The sequence below is a fragment of the Ictalurus punctatus genome, chromosome 5 (genome assembly GCF_001660625.3).
Source record: "Ictalurus punctatus breed USDA103 chromosome 5, Coco_2.0, whole genome shotgun sequence".
NCBI classification, from domain to species: domain Eukaryota; kingdom Metazoa; phylum Chordata; class Actinopteri; order Siluriformes; family Ictaluridae; genus Ictalurus; species Ictalurus punctatus.
The window spans coordinates 4,639,818-4,656,898 of NC_030420.2; the positions used below are offsets into that span (position 1 = coordinate 4,639,818).

Consider the following 17,081-nt stretch of genomic DNA (forward strand, 5'->3'; position numbering starts at 1 on the left):
CTATTAAGGTTACATCTTCTTCCTTTAACCTAAGACGTGCATGTGCTGTACCTTAATTAGCTTTTGGTCCTTATGGTCCAGTTATATGGCTTAATTTATTTTTAAAGGTTACCAGCTAATGACAAGTAGAAGTACAGGTACCAGGTTACCAGCCAATGACAAGTAGAAGTACAGTTTGGTCCGTTTGGATGCATATAAACAATTTAGGTCTCATATTGGGTTCTGGGAACTCCCAAGGGTCTTTCTCTCTCTCTCTCTCTCTCTCTCTCTCTCTCTCTCTCTCTCTCTCTCTCTCTCTCTCTATGACATGCTGACAGTAGAGATCACAGTCAACTGCTCTATCCTACTGTTTTGTTACATGTGTTGGTTATTGTGTAGTTGTTATATTTATATTTCAGGCTGTAATGAACTGGTCACTTGAATTAAATAGAATTAAAATTATATCATGACATTAATTAGTTTCTTTTACACTAAAAAAAAGAAAAAAAAAGAAACATTGGATAATACAAACAAAATATGTTTCACCTTGTTGCAGGGGTTTTTTCTTCAGTTTTTCTCAGCTGAAAAAAGAAATATGTTGGGGGGGATACCCCCCCCAAAAAAAAAATTTCAGCTAAGAAAAATCATAATAATGAAGTTTACATTGTCTAATGTGAGCTCGAATCTGCAATTTCATTAAAACTAGAAATGCTGACAAAATTAGACTTTCTTTCGAATCTATATTTTAGCACAGTATAACTGTTTGGGTTCTGTTGGTAGAAAGATAAATATTTATTATTATTATTAAAAAAATAATAATAATAATAATAAATAAAAAAAATAAAAAAAAGCTCTAATCGCCCCAGTCACTAAATATGATTATTTGACTAATGTGTTTCATACATGAATGGGTGAATTATGTTGACACACACTCAGAAAAATAGTACTTATCTGTACCTTTCCATGGTACATGGTACACACAAGATATGTGTCTTTCGCCTGGAAATAGAGATATAAAATAAACGATTCAAGGCACATAACTGGACTGTAATTAGGTTTTAGAGTAAAGCTTTAAAGGTACACTAGATGCACATTTGTAGGTAAAGGATACATACTAAATGTACAGAGGTACTCTTGATGGTACCATTCCAGCCACACGCAGTGGTATAGTTTAATACCCTTTCTTCTGAGAGTGTAAAATGAACATTTTTAGTGAAGTTATTCTGTTCATTCCACACCTTTTCTGTCCCGAAGGGCAGTTGTAGTTTTAGGTAACACGGTAACATGATTTGTTTTTTTTCCCCCCTCCCGCTAAAACAGGTGCATGCGAATTAGAGGAGTCGAGCTGCGCAGATGGGAAACAGGAAGAGGCGCCGGGAGACATGCAGAAGCCGCGCTCTCGCCGGAAACCGCGCGTGCTCTTCTCCCAGACTCAAGTGTTCGAGCTGGAGCGGCGTTTCAAGCAGCAACGCTACCTGTCCGCGCCGGAGAGAGAGCAGCTCGCCGCCGTGCTCAAGCTCACCTCCACACAGGTCAAGATCTGGTTTCAGAACAGGAGGTACAAGTGCAAGCGGCAGCGGCAGGATAAGAGCTTGGAGCTGGCCGGTCACCCGTTGCCTCCGCGCAGAGTAGCCGTCCCGGTGCTCGTGCGAGACGGAAAGCCGTGTCTCGGCGGAAGCCACGGAGCGCCCTATAACGTCGCAGTGGGTTCGTATCCGTACAACAACTACTATAACAGTTATGGAAATAACCCTTACGCCTGTAACTTTACCGGAATGCCATCGTTCACCAACAGCACGCAAATCCCTAATCACATAGTAGATATGAATCTCAGCATGGGGAGTGCTGATGGAGCTCTTGGCCAGCAAGGACCGTTTCAGACCACGTTAACCGGAATCAGAGCTTGGTGAAGAGACTGTGAAAAAAATAAAAAAAAGACTCGAAGCTGACACTCACAGTGACATGTGATAAGACTGATCTGGGAAAGTTTCCCCAAAACTGTATTGTACATATCACAAAGATCATGGATCATGCATAGGCTACAACAGAATCCCAGGTGCTTCCAAAAGGTCATGCATTCATACTATAAAACGTCCTAATGGTCAGTTTAACACTGTCTGAGACCAATCAACCACGTGTTTGTTCATTTAATACTGGGGATTTTTCTGTGTACGTCTGTAACTCTAAAGATGATTTAATCATGACCATGTTTATGGAAACTTTGTCCTGAACTGGCACAGGTGATTTTTATGTGCAAATGTTTCGTGTATTTGAAGTTTTGCATATAAACCTTTCAATAATAATAAAATATACTTCTTATTAAGACTAATTATTAATATATACTATTGTTGTGTGTGTTTACATGACCTATCCTGATTTCTTACAGTGGGAAATAAAAGGAAAGGTCCATATAATTCGGCTTGCTCACGCACCAAGTGTGTATTTGGACACAAGCAAATGGTAAATCTTTGTTTTTCATTTTTAAAGAATTACTGGGGCTACCCAGAAGGGCGAGTAGGAATTCTGATCGGATCCTGGGTTAAATGCATCATAAAAAAAAATAGTTCAATAACTAAAATCTCTACATGACAAGAAGTTATCGCAATTTGTAAAATAATAATTTTTTTTTAGAGAAACAGAAAAACTCAATTTTACATGTGAGTGAGAAATCTAAAGCTGGATAATTGGCACAAGTCTGTTCTATTGTTTTAGAGGAATATAGCCTAGAATAATCCTGTTTTATATATTTTTTAGAGGAATATAGCCTAGAATAATTCTGTTTTATATTGTTTTAGAGGAATATAGCCTAGAATAATTCTGTTTTATATTGTTTTAGAGGAATATAGCCTAGAATAATTCTGTTTTATATTGTTTTAGAGGAATATAGCCTAGAATAATTCTGTTTTATATTGTTTTAGGAATATAGCCTAGAATAATTCTGTTTTATATTCTAGAATAATTCTAACAATACAATAATTCAAGCTAAAGTTAAGTTACTGACCTTTAGATTAATTAACATGTCACTTATTTTTTGTCCATATTTTTGGGGGGGATAAATGTCCTTCATGGCGAATATATTTATACTTTACGAGAAGGATTTATTTTATCTTGGTAAAATCCCGCTGCTGACGTGTTAATTTGGAACCTTTTTAAATGCTGTAATTAACGTATTCCTAAATTATAAGTAGTCTAGCCTAATGAGTCCAAGTACGACTTTCATCAGTGAATATAACCCTGAATTAAATATTTATAAAACAGTTAAATATTTGTGTATATACAAATATAACACATAAAATATATTTCATAAAACATATCCATATCAAATAAAAAAATAACTTGCTAAAAAAAACAAAGAATCGATTCATATAAAAGATAATAACAACAAGCTGGTTTTCCATTAATGAGGATGTATATTATTAGACACACGCTGCTGAATGGGTTTGTTTCAAAGTGAAGTACAATCTTGGACAATGAAAGCGAAAATAGATTTACACGTTTTCAGATTTATTTATTTATTTATTTATTTTGTCAAATGACAAGACATAGACATAGTATATTTATAAAAAAAAAAAAAATAAAAAAAATAAAAAACGCAATTTGTACAGCTGCTGTAGGGGTTAAAAATGTAGACTTTTTATTGTTCTTCTTTTTTTAATAGTTTAGATTCACTGGTTCAAAGCGCCGACCATTTGTTTCAATGTGCTCAAGATTTTAAGGCAACTTTATTTACTTAAGTGTTACAATATAATACTAAACGATAGCTATAGTTATACTACATACATTTTGATGCAGTTTTTTTTTTTTTAATGTTTTAACTGATGATCATTTAAACATATTACTTGCATTACATCATAGGTTTTAGCATAGATTTTTTTTTTTTTTAACACAACAAAATGTACAGTAAATGAACTGCCGAATTAGCGAGCAAGGTGCTGACTTATGCACTCTTAGTCCAAACAACTGCAGTCTGGACCTATTAAAAGCACCATAGGTGTTAATGCAACACTCACACACCTAATAGCCTAATAAAGTTGGTTAGTTGCTGACAGATTGCTTGGCTGCGCATGCACAGTAAAACATCTAATGGTATCAGTTCAATTAGGTCTAATCTCCTCCATCTTAATGCGGCGCGATGAGCTTGTCATTGGAGTCCCATTAGGCAAACAGATAACGCGGGAGCACTGGGCTGATAAGACAGAAAAGGCCTGAGAGTAAACAGAAGAGCAGACACACCGGCACTGCATGGCTCACACCACCGGACACACCGCCGGCAGCCATCAGATCCCTCACACAGCAGCCTGAAGCCTCATCACCTGCTCATATTATAAAGCACTTTCACACGTCACAGCTAAATCAGCACATGCACGCGGTTGAGTGTTTAATTCAGTATTTCAGTGGTACTATGGATTTACTGAAATGCCGTATAGGTGTGTATTGAAATCGGACACACTTCGAGTAGCCTGCTATTTTATTCACTTGCGATTTAAAATGTGTGCAGTGTAAGAAATGTTGGTTGCACGGATATGGAGGCACAACGGAGCAGTTCGTGCGAACGAAGTGATAAATGACGTCATAATTTCGAGACTTAGGCGCGTATCATCCACTGCTCCAGAACACTCACTGGAACACTAGCAGATCGCGGGTCTCAAACTTTTTGCAAACATCCTTGGACACATTTCAGTTCGCGTAGGTCTAATTTTAAATGGTAAACTGATGTACAGTCGGCTTCATAAGTATTTGGACAGCGAGACAGTTTCAGTGGCTTTGCCTCTGTACACCGCCACAGTGGATTTGAAAGAATTAATCAAGATGTGATTGAAGTGTAGACTTTCAGCTTTAATTTAAGGGGTTTAACATTTTGCATTGGCTGTTTTAGGAATTACAGCCATCTTTACTATAGTCCTTCCATATTCAAGGCTCAGAGCTAACATAATTATAAATATAAGGATTATTATTAATACTTGGATGCAAATCCTTTGCAGTCAACGACTGATTAAAGTCTGGAACTCATGGACATCACCAAATGCTGAGTTTCCTCTCTTGAGATGCTTTGCCAGGCCTTTAATGCAGTTGCCATAAGTTGCTGCTTGTTTGTGGGACTTTCTACCTTCAGTTTTGTCTTCAGTAAATGAAAAACATGCTTAATTGGGTTGAGTCAGGTGACTGACTCAGCCATTTAAGAACATTCAATTTTCTTTCATCCTGCTACTTCTATCAGCAGTCACATTATTATAATAAACACCAGTGACTCAGTTCCATTGGCAGCTATACATGGCCATGCCATAACACTTCCTCCACATTTGACAGACGATGTGGTATGCTTCGGCTCATGAGCCCCCCCTTTCCATCTCCATACTCTTCTGTTCCCATCATTCTGGTACAAGTTAATCTTGGTTTCATCTGTCCAAAGAATCTTGTTCCAAAACTGGGCAGGCTTTTTTTTTTAGATGTTTTCTAGCAAAGTTTAAACTGGCCTTTCTTTTCTGGAGCGTTACCAGTGGTTTGCATATTAAGGTGAATCCTCTGTATTTGCATTCATGAAGGCGTCTCTTAATTATAGACTTTGACATTGATACACCTACCTCCTCCAGTGTGTGCTTGACTTGGCTAGATGTTGTGAAGAGGTTTTCTTCACAAATGACAGAATTCTGCGATCATCCACTTTAGTTGTCTTCCGAGCTCACCAGTGCATTCCTTCTTTTTAGAAATGTACCAAATGTACCACTCCTAAAGTTTCTGCTACCTTTCTGATAGGTCTGTTGTGTTTTTTCAGCCTAATGACGGCCTCCTTCACTTGCATCGACACCTCTTCGGACTGCATATTGAGAGTTCCCTTGAACAGCTAGCAAATGCATTTTCAACACTTGGAATCAACTCCAGACTATTTATCTCCTTAATTTGTCACGAAATAACGAGGAAACGGGCCACACCTGGCCAGGAAACTGCTTATCAGTCAACTGTCCAGTCAACTGTCCAATTACTTTTGAGCCTGTGAACAGGGAGTGACTATGTAAAAGCGTCTGTAATTCCTAAATAGTCATTGCAGTATTTTTGTTAAACCCCTGGAATTAAAGCTGAAAGTCTACACTTCAATCACACCTTGATTGCTTCATTTCAAATCCATTGTGACGGTGCAGAGGCAATATTACAAAAATTGTGACTAGGTATATACTGTAATTATATACTGACTAGTTTTATACTTTAACTATAGAATTAATGTCTATCTATAGTAGATCTGGAACACAAAAAAAAAAACAACTGTTTCATATACTAATGATTTAAACCAATCACAGAAAGCCTTATAACAACAAACACGTAATATAATAGCTTATATTATACATAAAATTCCATTAAAAAAGGTTTTTAATAGATTCTTAAAGTGCTCTTCTGAGGCTATGTAATATGACATAGTGCCATACAGAGTATTTTGTGTAATTTGCCATGTTGCTTTACCATGATAAAAATACACATCTCACATAATTGATAATTAAATATAAATAGTGACTGAGAATTGGTAGGGTTTTAAAAGTTAGATGTGTCCTTGCTTTCAATTTTAGGGTTCACTTAACTGTTTAAAATAGCCTATAGAAATGTATGCAAATGTTACATATGTTGTTTATGTAATTGCTAGACATAACCATTCTGCAAAAAGCAAAACTTTTTTTTCAAAACTACCAAAAACTTGCACCAAATCTCATTCATAGCAGCCAATTTTACAAAAATTAGTGAATCGCATTCAGTTTACTCTTAGTACTCGGTGTCTGAAAAGAATGAGCAATTAGCCTTTTTATCATATTTACTGAGAACATCTCTGTGTGACTATACATGTTCACTACAACATGATAAATCACATGATAAATCACACAGTGAAAATTCATTGACAGTTATGGAAAGTGAAAATGAAGTGCTTTCTTGATGGGTAACTCACATCCTAGTTAAGCTAGAAACATGACTCACGGGTGTCTCAGTGCTGAGGATCAGGGTGGAGATAGAAACACTCTCAAAAGTCTCATTAACGCTGAAGCCAGATAAAGAAAAAGTTGCCTATACGGCTTTGAGCAATATTTAGCAGACTGATAAGAGGCATGTATGCAGCTAAGAGCAGAATTTGGCAGCGGGCAGACAGAGTGGAGACTGCAGCCACTTGAAGAGATCAGATAAGCTGAGAGTGTGTGTGTGTGTGTGTGTGTTTGTGTCAGTAGGTAGGAATGTGTGTGTGGAACTTGTAAGAGTAAGACTCTGTGTTGAGTTTAGAATTATGTGTTTGTGTGTGTGTGTGTGTGTGTTGGGGGGTCCTTGATTGTTTATATCTTGGTAGGCACCGACGTGGATAGGAATGGGACAGTTTTGAAAACTAAGAGATTTAAAAGATTTCCTTCTGGTTCCTGGGCAGAAGGTTGGGGTTAGATTTGGGTGTAGCACAGAATTAATCAGCAACATTTAGAATTATATCAATGGAAGGTCCTCACAAGGATAGTGCAAGTGTGTGCGTGTGTGTGTGGGGGTGGGGGTGGGGGGGGGTGTCTTAGTGATGATGTGAATGAGTGATGGATCGTGTGTCTAAGTGTGTCTGTGTGTGTGTGTGTGTTTGTGTGTCGGAAGCAACATTCAGCACAAGCCACGGGGCAGGTCTACAGGAAGAGATGTGATCTGAGACAAACTCAGTCTGTCAGTGACAGACAGGCTAAGACAATAGAGGCCTGGTTCATCGCTGCACTCTCTCAGCTCTCAGAGAGACGCAAGCCTAGACATACGCTAAGAGTACTTGTGCCAAATACCATGCATATTGAAAAGAACTTTAAAATTACAATATTCTTCTCTTGATAATAACTGTGTATATATATATATATATATATATATATATATATATATATATATATATATATATATATATATATATATATATACATATAAAACATACATTAGACAACTCTCTCTCTCTCTCTCTCTCTCTCTCTCTCTATATATATATATATATATATATATATATATATATATATATATATATATATATATATATATATATATCCATGTTGTTGAAGCAGCCAGTAGATAAAATTTCCATGTCCATGTTTAACGGTATCGAAGAAGCTTCCTGGGGCCCATGAGTTTTCCGACTAGACAAGAAGACTGGCAGCTTCTAAACAGACATAACATTTGTATTCATAAGAAGACAAAACTCCAGCCATAGAAAAACAGTGCACACATTTAATGACTCATATAGAAGACTGTCTTCCTCACATCCAAAACAAAATAAATTGTTACAAACCTTTGGACGAATAAAGACTGGATGTCCAAAAGGAGACACTTGGACCCTGTCAAAGCTGACATCACACATCTGTCTGCACTTACGACACATCAGTCAACTGTCCTCCATCTATAAACACACTCTTGTCCTCTGGCCAAACATGCTTAAACCTAGCAGAATACTGGCAAGACGACATTGTTAACGACCTCGATGCAGAAAAGCCACTTCCTTTCGCTTGACCTTCCTTGCTTCATCAGGAATGGACTGTAATTTGCAATCTTCTCCTTCTAAAGTTCGGCCCTGACCAGACACAGGATTTGTGTACATTGCGGATGCAGTTAATAACAATGTAGCTTTTCATCTGAACAGATTCGAATGTAGTTTACATTGTGTTGTAATAGCATTTTTCAAATGCAGAGCTCGAGTTCTACATCTGAGCAATAAGTTACAGAGAAGAACTTGAAATAATAAACACACTTCTGTCCGACCGCAAATATGCAAAACAAAATGCCTTCGCTGTGCGACCGACGAGGTCATAAGGGCAAAAAAGTATGTTCCAAGCGCATCCCTTACTTACAATTCGCAAATATTTCACGTGTTTGTGTGTTTTTCACGTGTGATTATGCGAGCAATATGTATTCACCTGTAAACAAACAAACAAACAAACAAACAAACAAACAAACATGTGAAGGTCCGTTTCATGTTATGCCCTGAAACGCCTATAAGTGAACTCAAGTAACACATGACATCATGTGATCAACTGTGAAAAATGAATGACTCATGTGAAACAAAAGATCATATATGAATATAAAAGAATCGTGTGAAAATAAAAGTATAATGTGGGAAAAGATCAGAGGTCAAAATAGATGAATAGGCAAAAAAGATTGTGTAAAAATCACGTGAAAAGGGTACATGTGGAAATAAATGAATGTATGAATATGAAACATGAATATAAAAGAATCATGTGAAAATAAAAGAAACAAAATCACATGTGAATATAAATAAATCATAGGAAAATAAAAAAAAGCTTGTGAACAAAGCGTGAAAGAAATGGTGAGAAATTAAATGGATTGTGCAAAATCAATCAAATGAGAATAAAAAATCACATGTGCATTTACAGGAATGATGTAAAATGTGAAAAAATGTGAAAAAAATCAATTACGTGGGGGGGAAAAAAACAGCTGTGAAAATAAATGCTTTGTAAAACAACCAAATGAAAAACAAATCCTGTGGAATAAAATCACATGAAAGTAAATGAATCAGGCAGAAATGACATGAAAAAATAAATCGTTTTTCGATCATAAAAATAAATTAATGGAAAAAAAAAAAACTCTCACATGAAAAATGTATCATGTGTATAAAATCATATGTGAAAATAAATTATAAGTGAGGGAAGAGTCATTTAAATGAATGAATCATTTCAGGGTTGGGGGGGGGGTTTAAAACCACATGCACTACATGTTAATACCACAACACGAAAAATGTGTGAATCATAACATGTAAAATGTCTAAAAACCACACGTGACTTTCATCATGTGAATCATGATCGCATGTGAGGTTTGGGTGAGGTTTATTACACTAGTGATGAGTCAGGCTGAAAAACGCTGTCATGTATTATCAATATCAATCATCGTTCAGATCCAAAAACATAAACTGATACTTAATTATGAGACATTCAATGAAAATATCAACTGTGGGAATATATCACCCAGACTGCTACTTGGTTCTCTGTTCAGCTTCATTGTGCATCTTTCTACAAGTTCAGTGTTTCCTCCTAAAAACATTCTTGTCACATTACACAGTAAGTCACGTAAATACCACTGACATGCTGTTATATATCTTCAGCATATAAATGAATGTCTTGTGAATACAGGTCTGCATTCTTACAGAAAGGTCACATGATCTAAGCTTGTGCAGGCCTTGAGACACTTTGCAAGTTGATATGACTTTAAATGCTATTGACACTGGGCTTTGAAATCAGATGATCTCATTATTGTGGTATAAGGTTGCTCTGAATGCCTTCAAAATTAAACGAACGCATTAACATGTCATAACACTGCTTCAGCAGAATGGATTTAATAATTAAAACATGCACTCTTTGTGTGTGTGTGTGTGTGTGTGTGAGAGAGAGAGAGAGAGAGAGAGAGAGAGAGAGAGAGAGAGAGAGAGAGAGAGAGAGAGAGAGAGAGCACACCTGTGTAGAAGTGCTGATATCCAAGGGCTGTTTATTCAGTGAATGAAGACATTGTGTCACTCAGGCTTTCATGCTGTGATCTGACTGTGTACTTTATTTGTCTGAAACACCAACATTTCTGCCTCAACCAGTCGGATGTCACCTTTAAAACAAACTCGTATTAGTCTTACCTTATATACCATTTGTCCAAAAAAAAGAAAAGAAAGAAAAAACCCACCATGCTACTAGGATGGATGCCCATGAGGCTTCCAGAAACAAACTTAAAACAAAAAATTGAGAAAAGTAGATCATATTGAAGTCATATGAAAGGCTACACAACAAAAGTGCAGAATTTGTAGTTTGCGTAATGAAATGTTGCCACACAGTTCCCTCTGCTGTTTAGACACTGGAAGTACACCAATTTATATCCAACGATGCATTACAAAAAATACTAAATAAGACACGTCTTCATCATACTGAAATATGTTGTATTACATGATCATTTGCAGACAGTGTGTAATTTCTACATACAGACTTGCGAGTGCAAGCAGTGAGATGATCTGATCCTCTGTCACTTATGTATGTGAGAGCCAGCCAAAACAAACCAAACCTGTGTCATGACCGAACACAATTACCTTTTGGCGGAGCGCTGACAGATATCAGTTAAGTCCTGTTTAGTGCGATTAAGGATCTTTTGTGAAATGAGATTTTTACTGCTTTACTACCCTGGCAACCATGATCGTCTGCGTAAACAAGGATCACGCCGCATAGTCCCATCTTTCAGAGGATCAGTCCCATCTTTTAGTAACAGTGAAAAAATCCGTTTACACAATAAAGAGTCTGGTCTTGGATCAGTATTTATATTACTGGGTTCTGTAGAAATGTACGCCGTGGAGAATACGTCACCGAGAAAGATTTCTCAGTGTGGGGGGAAAGAAAAAAAAAAAAGAATTCATGAATCAAACGCCATGTGGAACAGACTCTCTTTAACATCAAGATCATGCCTCAGCTGTGTTCAGCACAGTGCTCAATAGCAAAAAACATTTCAGCTAAAAATTTCATAGTCAAAGTGTATTGATAGGATTCCACATTCACATCAGTGCAGCAGTCTAGAGTTCTAGAGGCTAAAACATTCTCACCAGCATCAGATATAGTTGAGGTGTTTCTATCCTGAAGAATTTCCAGTGGTGGACTTCTTCCAAAAAAAACGTCTCCTTACATCCTAAACTAAACTTCGCAACATCAACGATGATATGTTTTTCTTTGTTAAATTACAACGTCTTCTCTTTTTAAATAAATAAATAAATAAATAAATAAATAAATAAATTTGCCTTCTGCCAATACAAATAAGTTCCTGTGAATTACTTGTTACTATTGAAACAATAATATATTACAATAAGAGCATTAATATAAACCTGTCATTTGATTAGCAGCCAGAATTACTGCCTTAGCTGCTGACCAATCAGATTCCAGAGTTCAACAGCACTGTGAGATGAATTGAAACATACTACACTGGTGTATATGAAACAGCCTGGAATACTGACCACACCATCTCTTGCTGATATTTTTTTCTCAATCATCCATTCGCTTATCTTAAGTAACCGCTGTAGGGTCTCAGTGGATGGACGCTGAATAGGAAGCCAGTATATCATGGGGCCACTCAAGACTCGTACACTATGGGTTAATTTAGCATGTTTTTTTTTTTGGTTTTTTTTGGCCGTATCCAGCTCATTGGTCCCTGATTCAATCCTGAGCTTGGGTTACTGTCTGTGTGGTGTTTCACATGCTGAATAGGAAGCCAGTATATCATGGGGCCACTCAAGACTCGTACACTATGGGTTAATTTAGCATGTATTTTTTGGGGGGGTTTTTGGCCGTATCCAGCTCATTGGTCCCTGATTCAATCCTGAGCTTGGGTTACTGTCTGTGTGGTGTTTCACATGCTCTCCCCAGGGATTTTCTTTGGGTTTTCTGGTTTCCTCACACCTCCTAAAACATGCCAGTATGTGGATTCAATCCCTGAGGATGAGTGGAAAAATTGAGGGAAAGGAGTAATTCCTCACCATTAGAGGGCACCAGCTTTCTACTCTTGCTTCCTCAGTACTTTTGCTCCACCAGAACAATTCTTTCCAAAACAGGTGCTGTTTCATAAAAATTAAAAAGAAAGAAAGAATATTTGCTCTCAATTATATATTTAAAATGTGAAGTGTACAAAAGCAAACAAATATCATTATTTGTTTATGTGAAAATTCATATTTTACCCAGATGTTGATGGCTTCCCTTCTGAGTCTGGTCCCTCTCAAGGTTTCTTCCTCTTAACATCTTAGGGAGATTTTCCTCGCCACCGTTGACACCGGCTTGCCCGATTGGGATTAATTCACACACTGTCTCCTGTCTTTATATATTTCTGTAAATCTGCTTTGAGACAATGACCGTTGTAAAAAGCACTATACAAATAAATTGAATATATGTACAATTATATTCAAACTACAGTTGTGAAGTGAGCTATAAAGACTCGCTCGCTTTCAATAAGCACTTTATTCTGGACAGGGTCGTGGTGGAAGCGAAGCCTATGCCAGGAACACTGGGTGTGAGGAGGGAGCACACCCTGGATGGGATCCCAGTCCATCGCAGGCCACCACACACACACACACATACACACACATTCACACCTTAGGGCTAATTTATCATCGCCAGTCCACCTAGCAGCAAGTTTTCTGAAAGAAAGAGTAAACTGCAGAACTCAGAGGAAACCCACACGGACATGGTGAGACAGAAACCGAGCTCAGGATGGATCCAGGAACCACGAAGCTTGGAGACAGCAACACAACCCACTGCAAACAAAATTGCAAACTATAACTTGGGTTCATGCATGTAAAGGTCTTGATTAGAAAATAAAATAAATGAACAACTGGACTAAACATTGAAAGCGGTTGTTCTTAGCCAGTCGTCCAGTCACCAAATGAGTATGACGTACAGCTTCCTGTCGACGGGGTCAGATTCTAACTAGCTCACATCTGGCCTAGGACAAGCAAGCGGTGCCACATCTCCCCTCCCTGTGGTGTTAGTGTAGCGCTCAGGGGTCAGGGGAGAAATAAGGAGTAGCTTTACACAAGCAGTGAGAAATGCTTGTCCGATTACAGCTACTTGTTTAGCATGACCACAGGATGACACACTCGTTGACTGAGGTAGAGAAGACTGAATTGTATGCTTGTGTAATTAAGATAGGCATCAGGAGATATACATAACAGGAAAAAGTCTCCATCAAAGACTTGAGGGATAAAGATGCCCAATGCAGGCAGTCTGTTCTGTGTATGTAAGAGAGAGGACGGAAAGATTACTCAAGGTAAACTCTGTCACATCAAACATCTAAAACACAAAGTTTACATGACAACATGAGGAATGAGGTAAAAGCGCATGGATCATGAGATCAACGCCAGAGAATGAGATGATAGCACAAAAAAAAAAAAAAAAAAAAAAACATCCTGTTTGGAAACTTGTGCTTAGGTCATATTTAGCAGGTGATTTCTGTTAAATAATGATGTTTATTTGAAGAAAATATGGCAGCCATTGCTGGAATACAGGCTATCTCAGTGCTATATATTAGTCAGTGTTTCCTACATTTACCTGTAAAGTAGTTGTAAAGCACAATTTAGTCTTTTATCCACTTTTTCTTGGACACAATTCAGCCACCCTTGAACACAAAATCAACCCATGAATGTCTGTAGGTTTATTCCATGCAGCATTACCCAGAATTAATAATACTATTATTATTATTATTATTATTATTATTATTATTATTATTTCAAATCATTTATAATTACTGTTGATTTGTGCTTAAAGGTGTGTTACTCTGTGGTATAAATCCACTGACAGGAATGCAGCGCACTTGGAGTCATTGTTGTAATGCCTCTCTGTTTTGGACATATTACAAAAAAAGAAAATCTACTTAAATGTGAAAGCTTTGACTGCTCTCTCACTTCCAGGACACCTTGTGTGGAATGAACATGTGGGGACAGTCCTGCCCTTAATAAAGCCAGCAGGAAGCGTTAACTGATCTGACTAGAGACAGTATTTTAGGGGACGGTGGTGGGAGGTCATGTCAGGGGGACAATGGCCCCGTTTGTCACTCTTGCATCATGTATTATCCAAAACTGACTCTTCAGTCTCATGGGGCTGATGTGCCCTTTACCCCCTATCTCCCTCTCTCTTTCCCTGCAAATGTCTCTCTCTCTTGCCTCTCTGCTTTACATCGCAAGGTTAAACAGAAGTGTGGAGAGGGCACGACAAACAAACAGGCATACAACGTCGTGTGTGTCAAGAGCGGGAGCCGCATCTCAATATGCTGAACGCATTAGCACCGTAAAGAGGGGGCCACCCACGTTGACCCTGCCTGACCACGGAGTCGCTCTGCAAATTTCCCCTGGTGTTCACCCGAAGCCTGATGTCCAGAGACGGCAGGAGAGTCCTCATCTCCAGTTTCGTAATAAATCTCGTCAGCTCCTCACTGGGCAAGAATAACGCAAATGAGAAACACCTGAAGATCAGTTTCATCTAAGGGGCACTAGAGTAAATCTGTTAATGCTAACCTGTGGTTTAAATGTAGAATTATAAAATCAGTTATGCATTCATTATAATTAGACTATTTACTGCTTAGAGTTTTGACTGATATCATGAACAATTTGTACAAATTACAGGACACTGATTGCTTGATTTCAAACAAATGAGTTGTAAGGAAAATGTCAAACAAGACTGCATCGGAACAAATTCCTAATAGTAATATAAAAGTGCAAATAACAATCTAAACACACTTTAATAATAATAATAATAATAATAATAATAATAATAATAATAATAATAATAATAGATGCTTTTCTTAAGTACTGGTGCTTTTAAATCCAGATTTTAAAATATATATTTAGCATGTTTTTTTGTTTTTTTTTTATTTTGTTGTATTGTATCATGTTATTTCTGCAAATGTATAACTAATTCATTAGCGAATGAAAAGAAGGGAAAATAAACAGTGTTATATAAATAGGCTGTGTTATATAAATATAATCTATCTATCTATCTATCTATCTGTCTGTCTGTCTGTCTATCTATCTATCTATCTAAGTTAAAGAAGTTTAAGACACTTGGGGAACGAAATGAAATCTGGTTTTGCCATCATGCACCCCGTGACGTCACGCTGGGAGTCAGCTCTATAAGTGAAGAGACTCCATTGAGAGTGAAAAGAAGAAATTGTCACAGCTCTGCTTCACTTCATACACACACTCACAGGCGCGTATGCGCGCGCACACACACACATAATTGCTCTGGACTAAGGTTTACCTGCTCAAAGCTACACCCCGAGAGACTGCGTGGTTCCTGCCGGTCGACATGGCGTCCTCCAACAGGCAGCTGACGTCCTTCTTCATTGAAGACATTCTGTCTATGAGAGAAGAGAAGGGGGAAGAGAGGGGAGAAGAGACGAGGGGAAGTTCAGCTGAAAGTCAGATCGACTCACGGTGTTGTAAAGACGGAGGAGAAAACCAGGACGCTCTCCTGATAGCCGCGTTAGCCACAAGACCTGGTAAGTTAGGAAGGTATTAACTTTGTTAATGAACATGCTGACGAACATTTAGGTTTTCTGCTAAACATTTAGCCGCACATTTATGTTGTTGTTGTTGTTGTTGTTTTTTTAGTAGAAAGATAGGCCTATATTAGTAGCAAAAAATAAAAACTTTCTGTTTATAGTCATTCCCCTCCTGTGGTAATTTTAAACGCTCACGCGCAATACTTTGAAGCTTCACGCGCATTTCCTCTGAGGTGCTGTCAAGGTAGCCTGCTATGAACTCGACATGTTGATCTTGGAAGAAACTCGACACACTGTGAACTATTTATTAACATTTATTAACTTTTACAGCGTCACCCGTCGACTCGTGTACGTCGGAAAGGACAAACTCACCGACAGAAGCGGCGACACACGCAGACGAGCCGAACCACACGCACACTCTGGCTCAGAAGCAGAAGCGCTCGCGCGCCGCCTTCACGCACCTGCAGGTGCTCGAGCTGGAGAAGAAGTTCAGCCGCCAGCGCTACCTGTCCGCACCGGAGCGCGCGCACCTGGCCAGCGCGCTGCGCCTCACCGAGACCCAGGTGAAGATCTGGTTCCAGAACCGACGCTACAAAACCAAGCGGAGGCAGCAGCTGGATTGTTACCGGAAGTCGGAGGGGAACGCTGCCGTCGCAGCCGCCGCCACGGTGGACGAGGACTTGCTCAGAGCGTCACTGCTCGCCACGATGTACACGTGTTATCCGTATCGGCTGTGCGTGTACGATCCACACAGACACGGCGCGTGGAGGCCGACGGTGTGGTGACAGGGACACGGGGGAGGCTTTAAATTAAAACTGTTCATGTAGCTAATGTGTTTTATTATATCTTGTACAGCTTTGTATCAATAAATAAACATATGTTTTTTAAAGTAATATATATTTTTCATACGCAATACATTTATATAGTATATATACTATAGTAGTATATTATTATTATTAGTAGTAGTAGTAGTAGTAGAAGAAGAAGTAGTAGTAGTATATTATTATTATTATTTATATTATTATTATTAGTAGTAGTAGTAGAAGTAGTAGTAGTATATTATTATTATTATTATTATTATTATTTATTAGTAGTAGTAGTAATAG

At 38.0% G+C, this 17,081-nt stretch overlaps 2 protein-coding genes and 1 long non-coding RNA gene across 3 annotated transcripts in view; 2 read left to right on the plus strand and 1 right to left on the minus strand.

The window, feature by feature from the left end:
- The window catches only part of nkx2.7 (NK2 transcription factor related 7), a 3,170-nt gene extending 851 nt beyond the window's left edge, over positions 1-2,319 (plus strand). Inside the window, exon 2 of the mRNA XM_017468929.3 lies at positions 1,300-2,319. Coding sequence (XP_017324418.1) covers positions 1,300-1,889 — 590 coding nt within the window. The 3' untranslated portion in view covers positions 1,890-2,319. The remainder of the gene's footprint in view (positions 1-1,299) is intronic.
- LOC108266004 (uncharacterized) overlaps positions 1-14,150 on the minus strand; it is a 24,830-nt gene extending 10,680 nt beyond the window's left edge. The window contains exons 1-3 of the long non-coding RNA XR_001812785.3: positions 12,662-14,150; positions 12,464-12,541; positions 10,422-10,563 (exon numbers count right to left, since the gene is read on the minus strand). This is a non-coding gene — a long non-coding RNA (uncharacterized LOC108266004). The remainder of the gene's footprint in view (positions 1-10,421; positions 10,564-12,463; positions 12,542-12,661) is intronic.
- A 1,197-nt stretch (positions 14,151-15,347) lies between these two features.
- nkx3-1 (NK3 homeobox 1) lies at positions 15,348-16,870 on the plus strand. The gene is made up of 2 exons (XM_017468930.1): positions 15,348-15,972; positions 16,306-16,870. The coding sequence occupies exons 1-2, from the start codon at positions 15,780-15,782 to the stop codon at positions 16,758-16,760; spliced, it is 648 nt and encodes a 215-aa protein (XP_017324419.1). The 5' UTR covers positions 15,348-15,779; the 3' UTR covers positions 16,761-16,870.
- The last annotated feature ends 211 nt before the right edge of the window (positions 16,871-17,081 follow it).

What these genes read in the sequence shown, in the direction of transcription:
- nkx3-1 (XM_017468930.1), top strand. Translation starts at nt 15,780, where the DNA reads ATGGCGTCCTCCAACAGGCAGCTGACGTCCTTCTTCATTGAAGACATT. An exon ending in CGCGTTAGCCACAAGACCTG is followed by an intron (nt 15,973 to 16,305) that starts GTAAGTTAGGAA and finishes TAACTTTTACAG; the next exon opens with CGTCACCCGTCGACTCGTGT.